Source organism: Passer montanus, unplaced genomic scaffold (assembly GCF_014805655.1).
Source record: "Passer montanus isolate IOZ18808 unplaced genomic scaffold, ASM1480565v1 scaffold21, whole genome shotgun sequence".
Lineage (NCBI taxonomy): Eukaryota > Metazoa > Chordata > Aves > Passeriformes > Passeridae > Passer > Passer montanus.
This window is the reverse complement of record NW_024366703.1, coordinates 6,116,412-6,128,670: the sequence shown is the minus strand read 5'-3', so window position 1 is coordinate 6,128,670 and position 12,259 is coordinate 6,116,412. Positions and strand designations below refer to the sequence as shown.

Here is a 12,259-nt window from a genome sequence, read left to right as displayed (position 1 = left end):
GAGAAACAGATTAGAGGCTCCACTGATTCCAGACATCACCATCTCCTGAACATGTCTGATACAGGTTGTCCTTGAAGGCATATCACATTCACACCATAACAGGACACACAAAGTGGGGTTTTTGCTGGGTTTTTGATTGCATCTTGTCTCAACTGCACGCTGATCTTCACAAAAGCAGTTTCAAAACCAACAGGAAATAAGCCCACGCAAAGCTGGTTCCACAAACCAGAGGTGAGCACAAACTCTCTGTGATCACTTGATTTTTCTGTCTTGCAAGTGTAGACTTCTCTCGCTGGTTGTACAGAGCATTCCCAGAGCAGGCACTTTGTCACATTAAGTGACATTAGTCAACAGCCACCTGTTCTGCTGCTTCACTCCAAGTGCACTATCCACCCACACATGTTCACTTACATCTGTTTTAAAAACCCAAAATAAGGATAGCAGCAAAATAAGTCTAGCATCATATATGATGTTATCAAGCTTACAGACTTCTTAAGGGAACCTTTAAGGTGGTTCACAGACATGTAAATGCATATTGACTTGAAAAATGCCATAAGTGAGTTTGTCCTACACAATGTCTTTTGTAGTGAGGAAAACAATGAGTACTAGCAATGCAACTTTACTGAGCTACTTGCTGTTGCATAAACACCAAGTGTCTGGGGTGACTAGGGAAGCAATATACAGATTTTTTTCTCAGCATAAGTACTTCTATCTTTTATGGTTTGTTTAAAAGCCAGAACTAAGAAGTAAATTTTCCCACTCAACATTCCTCCATTTTCCAATCAATCATATACATGATCTTCTTACCCAGTACCCAGCTTGGTCACTAGTAGTGCTTTAGGTGCCAGAAAAATAAATGATTGCCATTGTGAAAGAATACATACCTAGATTTACACTCCTTAGCCTTACAAGTAAAGCATAACTTCTCCCCTTCTGCCCTTGAACAGGAAGTGGAGGTTTAAGAGAACATTGAAATGCCCTTAAATAATCAGTTTTAAACACACAAAAATCTTGCAATGTTAAGAGGCCTCAAATCTGCTTATTACAGCAGGCTTACAGTCCCTTCATAGCTTTGTGGAATTGCTATAGAACCACGCAACAGAAATCTATTAGGTTCACAACTGCTCTGCCAGCACAGCATTATTCTCTACTGTATAACTTCTCCCAAGAATGATATGAGGATTAATTCATTACAGTTTGTGCTATGCTTTGAAAGCACTCAGTCTGCAGAAGAGCTGAGAGAATTATTAGGGGACAATCAAACCCTGGTGATCATTCCTTTATGCCCACCAGCCCTGTTTAGAGCAACAACTTAGTCCAACAGGTAGAACAAATTCAAAACAAAATTCATTAAAACAAATGTGTAATGTCATGATAAAAACGTAGTCACACAGGAGATGAGAAACTTTAAAAGAGCAATTAATTTCTACTCCTTACCTGATATTGACTAATGCATGGGTCACCTTGCTTGCAGGCTCTTTCCATTGACCAGCATTGGTAGACAGCCTTAGAACTGAAAGGAGAAGACAGTTAGCAGTGCTGGCACAGAACTGGCAACTTCATAATTCAAACCAGGGGAAAAAAATCTGCTTTGGAAAAATGGCAGTCCAGGAACCACATCAAAACAAAGGTCATCTTTAAGAATCTGTGATCCAGAGTAAGAAATTCCCTTCAAAGCCCATCTAAGAAACATAAGGAACATGGAAGGGCTGAGCAGAACAGAATAATGACTTGAGCCAGAGGAGATGGGAGAACCTGGTCCTCCAAACTGCTTTCACTATCACACAGACAGTTCATTTTCCCCAGAATCAGGGCAGCATCCCAAGCCTAGAATAGCTCTTATTCCACACACAGCTGTTCGCCTCCAGCTCCTGCTAACACAAGGCTCCATCTGAACTGGACTACATACTGCGGTTAAAACCCTCTCCAGCAATGAAGAATTCTTCCCATGCCCATTTATCTAGAGCTGCAGAGAGGAATTACACATCAGAGTAAAGAAAAAACACTGCCTATAGCAAGAAGGGTGGTGTTCTGCACAGATGGTCTCTGACAGACTTAAGAGCAGATCTGAAAACATTCTGCAACAGAAAGATCTTCTAGGGAATCCAATTCTTTTTTGCCAGAGTACCAAAATATTTATTTAGGTCAAAATATGTAGTGTTTTTATGGTGGCAGTTACTTGCACAACTCTTGGTAAGCATCAAAACAATAACAGATCCTGCAGCAGATGTTTTGATTAATTTCCATCTTGCCTGAACAAAGGGAATTTTCTATGAATTTTTATATACAGGGTTTTCTGGAGGTTAGACTCCACAAGAAAGGTTCACCCTCAATTTAGAAGTGAAGGAACAGCTCACCATCCAAATTTAGGATCATCCAGAAACATGGATTCTACAAGTGAGTGCTTAAACACAGTGGCTGCATACTTATGCCTATAATTGAAGGACAGAAACTTTCAGTCCTGCAGATCTGGATAAAGTTTAGTTTCAGAACAAGAGAAAAAAAAACAAGTCAACTAGATTCCACATCCACTCCCAACATGGAAAGTTTCAACCACATTAACAGAAAAACTAAAGGACTTGAGTAGCTTTCTCATCTGTGCTGACACCCCAGGGCTAGGGGACAGAAGGGTCACTGTAGTCTCAGAGATGGGCTAATAAGCAAAGTGAAGCTATCAGGACACCTGGTAGCTTTCATTAACTTGAGACAGTGCTTCCTTCTCCCCTTCTATTTTACCATTATATGTCATCTGCAGAAAAAAGTTGTCATCTCTGAGTAACATTGTTTTGTCAAATAGGTACTATACAGGAATATCTTAAGTAATATATTCAGTTCAGGCATTTGCAAGAGTAATTCAATGGGGTTTACTCTATATAGGAGGATGGAAAACATTCATGTGATAAATTGTTTCAACAGCTCAGTTGTGCCTTTTGCAACCCAACTGAGGAAGTATTTGAGTGCATTATTCTTCTATTCCACTTAACTTCAGCTTCTACAGGGGATGGGTTTGAAAAAAATTATTACCTAGTAAAAGCACCTCATCTTACTAGTTGCAACTCTTGGGAGTAGAAAATGGATTAGCAAAAAATCTTATGCACTCAGAGGGCACAAAAATGGCCAAGCAATCCCTTATGTAACAGCTGAAAACACGGGGAAATTTATACAAAAGGGCAGTTTGTTTCTGTTTGCAGTTACAGGGGGTACTCTACTTTTCATTTAGGTGAGGATGTCTCTCCCCCATGTCAGAAGAGGGCTGAGGCCCGACTGTCTGCCCTTTAACTCTCCTTATACACTTATATTAATTCCTGTTGTTCGTTGGGTGATCACGCTGAGAAGGGAGCAGAGGGTGAAGGAATGAAAGGTCCTTCTGGAATGAAGCAAACAAAGAACACAGCCACATTCTTTTTTTCACAGATTCAAGTATGCAGCACACCAATGCTGCTGCAGCTGCCCTGGGCTGCAGGTGCCAGTGTATCACACAGACTGATTATGCCTCCATGCATTCCTTGCTTTTCTTTGCTCCTCTTCCCTGCTGGGTGTCACTTGGCTCCCTTCCCTCTCTCTTGAAGGATGGCAGCTTCTCCCTGTTTTGCCAGGGGGCACATTCTTCAGTCCAGCGACTCACTTGTCACTGCAAGCAGGTTTCTGAGGGCTGTTTTCTTGGTTGTTTTGGCAATGAATGAAGTAGATGTGATTTGTCTAGCACAGCAAGCTTCTTGCTGTAAGTTTCTCAAATTCTTTTCCAAATTCTCATTTGCATTCAGTGTTTCTCTATGCTGGGTGGCTCTGCATCATGTACCTGCTTTTTGACTTCAAATTGTCAAATGTAATAGAGGAAAACGACACAAAATGCATGAAATACCACACACTCCATTGTGACAATAAATTTATATTTCCAGCATTAAGTGACAGAGGGAGAAACAAGGAGTCTGTTCATATATTTTTGTGACATTAAAAAAAACCTTCTCCTTTTATAAGTTTATCCCTCTCTCAAATCTTAACTTACCAACATGCCCTAGTAGACAAAACATGCTCACCCAGCACAGCACACATCAGTAGCAGGTACTCAGGAAACACTTGACACAAACATCCCTCTTGCACCACCCTCACTTCCAGGCAGCAGCCGTCCTGACGAGTCAGGAGGTACTCACCCATAGAATAAAGGTTGTCAAAATTCTGGTGCATGCGAATGATTTCATAGTACAGCTCATCATAGCTGCTGGGAGTGGGCAGAAATGTGTCCCCGTAAGTGATGAACATGTTGAACAGGTTCACAACCTATACAAGTGAAAAGAAGTTGCAACAGGAACATTTATCCCAAATCTTTCTGCAACAGAAGCAATACACATTATGTTCAAAACCTCCAAAGGAATAGCTTGCAGTTGCAGCAGATTTTCCTTATAGCACCAAAGAGCCAGACAAGAAGCTTAAATACTGTTTTATCTAGGGCCAGAAACACATGTTTCTATTTTGCATATAAAGGACCACAGAACAATAACAAAAAAAAAAATTAACAAATCTGGAAAATTAAACTAGGCTTTTCCTCACACAGACGTCTTTATTTCAATGAGCCAACCCTATAGTGAGTCCAAGCACTGCCCTTTCCAAACACCTAGTGAAACCAGCCATGATATTCCTCTGCTTCATGGCCTTGTTCTCATATCTCCTAATATTAATTCACAATTAAGTTGTTAAAATTAAGAGGATTTGTGCAAGGGTAAAGATGCTCACCATAAGAGCAAGGGTGAAGATGTTGTGCTTGGCCAGCAACACAGTCTCATTAGACATGAGGAACTTCAACAAGTTGATCAAAGCTAGGAGAAAATAATAAGTACTTTTTAAATACTATAAAAAGCAAAGCCATTCTCAACAAGTCACTTGTAAACAGATGCATTTACATTATCTAGTGTAAATTAAACTAAATGCCAGCTATTCACCTCAGAAATATACCAATTTATATGGAGGGTTTGGCGGTGCCTTTTGTTACTAAAACACCATGCCAAACAGGTAAGTGACAGCTATTTTGCCTTCCCACATTTATTCTCCTTCACTGACTTCCCAATCAAACCTACTCAGGCTCAAGGTACGTCTCTTGTTAACTCGGTCAGCTCAAGATTTTTCTGTCTGCTGGATCCTGGAGTGAGCTTTGGGGTTGGAGAATCCAACTGTCTCATTTCTGCTTCATATATCACCAACATGATGTATGCATAGTCAGCCCCAAACTGTCACTCTTGTTGATACCCGCAGTTATAAAAAATAAAAAAGGTAAGAAAACCCCCACAGCACAGCTTTTCTGTAGCTCTGTGTCAGTGCTGCTGCACTGTAAAAAGAAGGATGTAGTACTTTATTGTGCCAGTTATCTGGGGCTGTGCCGTAAAGATTACAGATCTGGTTCACACTTGTCTTAAATAATAAAACAACAAAAGCTGCTGCTGTAACCACCCAGTATCAGTTAGTAACAGTGGTAATTAACAAAAAGGTTGGCTAAAAATGCTTTAATCAAACAGACTTTACAATAAACAACTGCATTTCTTGCACTTGAATAGAATGTAAAGTTTCTTATTATTTTTTTTTTCCTAGTTGTTGAAATTTTCAGAAAATTAGGTTCTTCTGCATTATAGCTGTTCAGGAGTGAAAGCTGATGCCTGACTAGAAGAGGTTCTTCATGTACTCTCTGCTCTGAAGTCAACACATTTCAAGACTTAAAACATCTGAATTAAGATGTCCTGAACACTGTACACCCCTTTTTAAAAGGTTCTTAATTATCTACTAATTAGTAACTTCATCCAACAGAACAATACCACGCATTACTCCTATTTCTTACAGGCACAAGTACAGCTTGTTAATCCGTTTCCCCCCCACCATTACACATGTGTCACACTCTATCCAGTAACTGGTGAGAAAAGAAACTGTGGTTTGGGACAACTCCACAGTGAATGCAGAAAAGACCATTCAGCCCAAGGTACAGGCTATGAAACAGGAAGAGATAAAGCACAGGGAACAGCAATGAGGTATGGGCAGAATTTAGATACTCATCCCCTTTCAAGATTACAAAGTAATCACAAAAGGTAAAATCAAAATACCTAAAGCAAAACCATGTGAACACACCGGTCAGATCTTGAATTAAACAAAACTGTCAGATTCTGAATGCAGTCCTGCAACCTCTACTATACAATACCAGAAGTTCGCCATGAGTATCACAACTTTATACATGCACACCTAAAGAGAAGCCTGCAGCCGCACGGCGGGTATTTACTCATCACAGGCAGAAGCTACTTCTGTCTCATCTTCCAGCAGGTGGCTGATGCTGAACTGAAAACCAGGAACGAACAAAATTCTCTGCAAACTCCAGACATGCAAGTGATGTATCTTTCAGAGCTATTCCAGGATTAACCATCAGCTATAGCATTTCTCCCTTCCGTGTCAGCAGCTCACCTCATGAAGCAGATACATTAACACCTTTTCAATCCAGCCACATAACTCTCCAACCATCATCACCCCATCATCAGACAAACTCCTGGGACCAAAAGCAGAGCTTGGATTCCACACTAACACAGCTCTGAAAATATCCCTGTCAGTTCTTTTTCTGCAAAACAAACGTTTCAAAACAAAGTAGCAGGTACAGATGGGCTCTCCACCAGAGCAAAGATCCAGCTAAAACCAGGTTGCCAAGGTAACCAAACCTCCACAGCAAAAAAGTCTCCCGCAGTCAGTGCCTTGGACTGCAGACAGCTGCCCTGCATCTCAGTCACAGCAGCTCATGGGCCATTTCTCCATCTCATAATTACAAGCTTGATTTTACCTCCTTCCCAGCCACAAAGTCCACAGGGCCACAGCTCATGACCAGGTGCTGCTGTTCAATTACCACCAGCTGGGGTTTGTGGAAGCAAAGTAGCAGAGCTCTGGATTTCCTATGGCAAGTTGTGAAGAAGCCCCATGATCATTTTTTTGCCTCTTACCCTCCCACACGTGCCCTGCTGAATGTCCTTTGTCAGCAGGTCATGGAATAGCCTGACAAGAAGCCACCACCAACCACCCAAAAACAGTGAACATGAAAGCTGTCCATGGTGAGGAGAAACTATTTTTAGAAGAATGAGTGTATTTGTCCAGAGCACAAGCACCCACCAAATGACAAGGACAAGCACTCTACAACTGCCCACTTCAGCAATTCTCATAGACCACCCTGAAGCACTTGTATTGCTCTCTATTGGTGACAACACTTGAAGGAGAACTTTCTCTGTTCTACATTTGTTTCAGCCATTGTGATGAATCTATGTTTAATTTTCCTGCTTCAGTTAGAAAGAAGACAAAAGATTACCTCTGCTTGAAATCAGTATTTATACCTGAATTGCACTGAATCATAGCCCACTCAAAACTATCTGTGCTGTTCCTTCCTTAAGAACTAGGAAGGAGAGGGACATGCTTCACACGAAGAAGAAACTGAGTGTGGGCTCAGAGCCTGGTCAGAAGAACTAACCCATCAGAGGTCTACAGTCACTGTGTGCCCTGCACTGAAAAATTTATCTGCTAGGAAACCACACATTACTAAAAAAGTTGCAGTGTTCCTAACTGGGATACCTACTACATCAATGCTAAAAGAGCAACCAATCTTTTTCCACAGCAGCACATTCTGCAGCAGCCTCTACTCAAGTGTCTCTAAGGACCACAAACACTGTGGAACCTTTAAATCCCTCTGCCATGTCTCTGTAGTTTGTTTGTAAGGCAGACCCTGTACTGAAAATTAGGACAGCTATGCCCTGAAGTTTTCAGAACTAGCAACTTTTAGATCTGGCTTCATATGTCTAGTGCCCTTCAGCAACAATTACACACACAAAATAAACCTTTAGAGGAAAGTCCAACTGACTGAACACCCCTCTGCCCTTGAGCTCCAACAGAGCACTGATGCTACTATTCCTAAACAATCTGAAGCCAAACCAGATGTGTCACATTTTCCCTGCTGCAATCAACTGTTTGCCTCTCACACCCCCCCTGCAGACTGCCCTCTCTAGCCAGGAAATTATCTTTTTTTTTTTTTCCCCAGCAGAGGAGCAATTCGGTCTCCCAGCTGCACAGGCAGACACAAATGTGTTCCTTGCTTGGGCTCAGCCACCTTATCCCAAATTATGCTCCAGGATTTAACAGCAATGGATGGTTTGGGTATGAGATCTATTTCAACATTAACTGGAAAACAGCACCATTTTTGCAGTACCCTCTACAGCCTTTTTTTCCTCCCTAAAGATATATATTCTTGGCATTCATTAGCAGGACCTGAAACACCCACTGTGGTGAGTCTTGGAGCATCCATAATTTCACAATACAACAGTGTCACTAGGACTTCTATAGCAATAAAGGGAGAAGGCTGTAACTAAACAAACAGCCACCAGTGTGTTCATGTAAGTGACCTGAGCTGAGCACACTGGCCATGCTTCTTAAATCAACAAGAAGAGAACACAGCTTTGGACACCTATGTTTAGAGCCTCAAACCCAAGCAGACAAGCATGCTGAGGGGACACAGAGCCACGTGACAGGCTGTATGTGAAAAGTGGTATATAACAGGTTGGCTCTTGGACAATTTTCTCTCCAAAGGATTATTATAGCAAAAGGATGAAAAGTGACATCACGGATATCCTCCCTACTTTTTAAACTGAAATGACTGCAGTGAAAGAACCTCTTAGCTCTTTTGCTGCACAGCTGCTTTTGAAGACACTTTCCCTTATCAGCTTCTGTAGCCACTCTGTCTGCCAAGGAACAGCAGTACACGTGCTCAGTCATTTGCTGCCCTCCCTCAAGGCAGTCCTCAGTGAGAAGACTGTGAGCAGCCATCATCTCTCATTTTCTTCCACCAGGAAAGAGGTAACTCCTGTTACAGTTGCCTCCTTCCCCTACTCCTATTCACATAGCAGACTTACCTTCTCCCCCTGTAAGCCTTGTTTCAAACAGAAGTATATTCAGCCCCAGGTGAATTTGGATTCACACAAAGTTGGGTTTTTTTAATTTAGTGTCTCAGAGTTCTCTGTTTGGATCATGTCTAATGCAACAGGACCACGGAGATAGGCCAAGAGAAAAGGGGGGAACAAAGTAGTAGTATTATCCCCTGGGCAAGTCAGAATGTAGCACAGACTCTGCCAGGAGCATCAGAAGGCTCTGATGTGTTATTGCACAATGGAGCAGGAGAGAAAAGCCCTGAAACACTCATCAATGAGAGCTGGATGGGTTGAGCACAGCACAGATGCCTCTGTCACTGCATCTGCTCCACTTACAGGTCAAGGATCTTCTAATGGTGCATATAATGGCCCTCAAGAAAGGAGCAAGGCAGAGAGAGATGTGAGGGCTCCTCAGCTGCAGTATAACATCCATTAACAGCATCCAGTGCTCTACTAAAATTCTCCAATTTTCTACCCTTCAACTTTCAGGGCACACGGGGAAGAACAGTGATTTTTCCATTCCCTTTAGAAGTCACCATTGAACCAACAGTGTATTCAGTGTCCTCCTTCCAGTGTCTCAAATCACAATCCCCTTAGAAGGATCCCCACCCATCTATCACTAGAAGGCAGCTGATCATGACATCTGGGCAACACTTCCATGCTGCAGAGAAGTCATCTGCCTACAAGTGCTTCAGCAGCACAGTAACCACCCTGCACCTCCTACAGCCATCCTGTTCACATGTAGATACTCCCAAGGCAAGGTCCACATTACTCACTGTAGCACAAGGTAAGCCAGATCTGGTTAAGGCCTAGCACAACTAAGGCTGCAACTAGGAACAGAGTGGATTAGATTCTTCAGGAAGCAGCAATGGTCTTTCTGTGTTTCAGTTTTTCCAACATACAAGAGAAAATGGGAGCATTCTGTCTGCAACAGCACTGCAAGTATAAATACAGCAACACCACGAGCCCTGGCTGTACCTGGCCAGATCCAAGGTCCATCTATGCTTAGTGTTCTGTCTCTAAACAGTCAACATCAAACACTGTTGAAAAACAATAGGCCAAACAATGCTTTCTATTATGTTCTTCCAGATTCCAAAACTCAGCATGATTCCCTTACATGAGGGAAATTACAGCACAGAATGTGAAAAAAGCAGATCCTTACAACATGCCAATACCACAACGACAAGCAGTCCACTCTCTTGTTCCAGACTGGAAGTCACAAGGGCTAGGCTAGGATAACCACACAGCCCACTGTGCAGCTATGAGGAGAAGAGACCCCAGAACAGAGTAATCACCTCTAGAAAATGCTACACCTGAAAGGCAATTTGGATTTAGGGAAGCAAAAAGCTCAAATATGACATTCTGAGATGACCTAAGTGTTAAGAGGGCGCAGATCTGGCCACATTCAGCTTTGGCACTCAGAAGAACAATGATCAAAACAAACTCAGCAGGAGATGAGAATCTACAGATTGGGTTTGACAGGAAAGAAGCAATAGAAGTATTTTCCAGATAGAGTTGTAGGAATAGGAATCCTGTCAGAGAAATAGTTACATTGCTATTACAAACTAACACACCAGAACTCCCTGAGGCACAAACTATCCCAGCACCCTTGGACAAGTGAAACAATTACTCAGGGACAGCACTTGCAGCTTCCTGTCAATCAGCATTAGAACACAAGACTCTTGCACCAACGCTGCAGTCCCCTCTCAGGGGAGCAGGGGAAGCAATAAAAGCTCTGTCAACATCACGAGCCAACATGCTCCAGCTCCTGCAGCCTGCTGTAACAATCACCTGCCTGGACACTCCTCTACCCTGCCCCTTGCTGCCACAGGCACTGCCGAGTTCCTCCTCCCAGCTCTGTGGCAAAAAGCAGCTGGCAATGGCAGGCTCCCTCCCCATCACCAGCACTCCACAGCTGCCCTCTCTTTTCCCCATGACTCGCTCTCAAGGGTACAGCCATGAAAGCAGGCTGCTTGCTTAATGAGAATCAACAGCCTGCCAGAGGGCTGGAGCACATGCTGGCACAAGCCATCGCTCCCAGGATTAGTGGAGCAGGCTACTTCACTTCCAAGCCTTTACTCTCTTTATACAGCCCCCACCCCTGGTACTCACTGTTCCCACCTAAATGGAGCCAACAGTGTGAAATTGCAAGCTTAATGGAAATGCTGATTGCTGATGCCAGAGCAATGCTGCTAGATGGCAATCCAGCAAGCAATAAGAAATAACACAAATTTTCCAACTTCAGCTAAAGCTCTGATGAACAATATGCTTTTTTCTTACAAATAAATAAATAAATATTTTTAAAACCCGCACCCACAAGCTTCATCCCTCTTTAGAGGAAAGGGTAGTATTGAGCTCAATTCTGTTTTGTCTGATAGTGCAGGTTCACACTGCTAAACAGCAGTCTTGGGAGTTAACGTTGCACATTTTTGCCTCAGGTTTTAAAACTGTAAAGGTGGAGAATCTGGAGAAAGAGAAGAAATATTGTGTGAGAACATGGAAAGACTGCAAGGTAAGGAACCCAGGAGTGATGCTGCTTGAACACAAAAAGGGGCATGGGATAAATTACTGCATTCTGAGTGCTGCAATCCCTCCGTGCTGATAAACAGCTTTGAACAGCTGACTGTAACACTTCTATCATCAATGGGACCCTTTCCCAGGAGAAATTATCACACTATCTCCACTAGGTCACTATGATCTGCAAACTGTTAGTGATCCACAATCAAGTTCTCCAGCATTTGCTGGCTTTATTTAAAACACGACAGAGCAACATATCTGGATGAGACCTGCCAGGCTGAGGCAGGATGACCAAAAGGTTGCCAGACTTTTAACCATGCAAATTACTAAAATCTATTTGTGCTTATCTGAGCAAGGCTATGTTGAGAAATTCCCACCCTCATCTCACCTGGTGATCAATAACAGCGAAAAATCTTACATTATTCTTTTTCTGTTCACCAGATATTAGGGTCAAACTCTCTACCAGCAGTATCAAAATATTCTAACATAAAATAAAGGTAAACCAGAATTAAGTAAAACCAGACAGGTCTTCCTAAAAATGACCCATGCAGGGAATTTAGAACATCCTTTACAAGAAAGCAACTGAGTTTGTGCATTTCTTACACTACCTTCTTTAAGAGTTTAACACCAGGGTATTTCTCTAAATGGCTGGAGTGTTCTCATGAAAATATTCTAGCTTTGGCTGAAAGAGGTAATGTGGAAAGGCAAGCATGACATTGTCCCAGCTTTGTTCCAGGTGAGAATGACAGCAGAATACTACAAGCAGACATTTGCACTCTTCCTTCTGACCTTCCTATCTTGCTCCCTGTGAGCTTTGT

General features: G+C 42.4%; 1 protein-coding gene across 2 annotated transcripts in view; it reads right to left on the bottom strand.

Annotated features, from left to right (window-relative positions):
- Positions 1-12,259, bottom strand: part of ARMH3 (armadillo like helical domain containing 3) — a 123,760-nt gene that overhangs the window by 67,026 nt on the left and 44,475 nt on the right. For both annotated transcript variants that reach the window (XM_039708993.1, XM_039708994.1), the window contains exons 21-23: positions 4,732-4,814; positions 4,152-4,278; positions 1,438-1,513 (exon numbers count right to left, since the gene is read on the bottom strand). In XM_039708993.1, the coding sequence (XP_039564927.1) occupies positions 1,438-1,513; positions 4,152-4,278; positions 4,732-4,814 (286 nt within the window). The remainder of the gene's footprint in view (positions 1-1,437; positions 1,514-4,151; positions 4,279-4,731; positions 4,815-12,259) is intronic.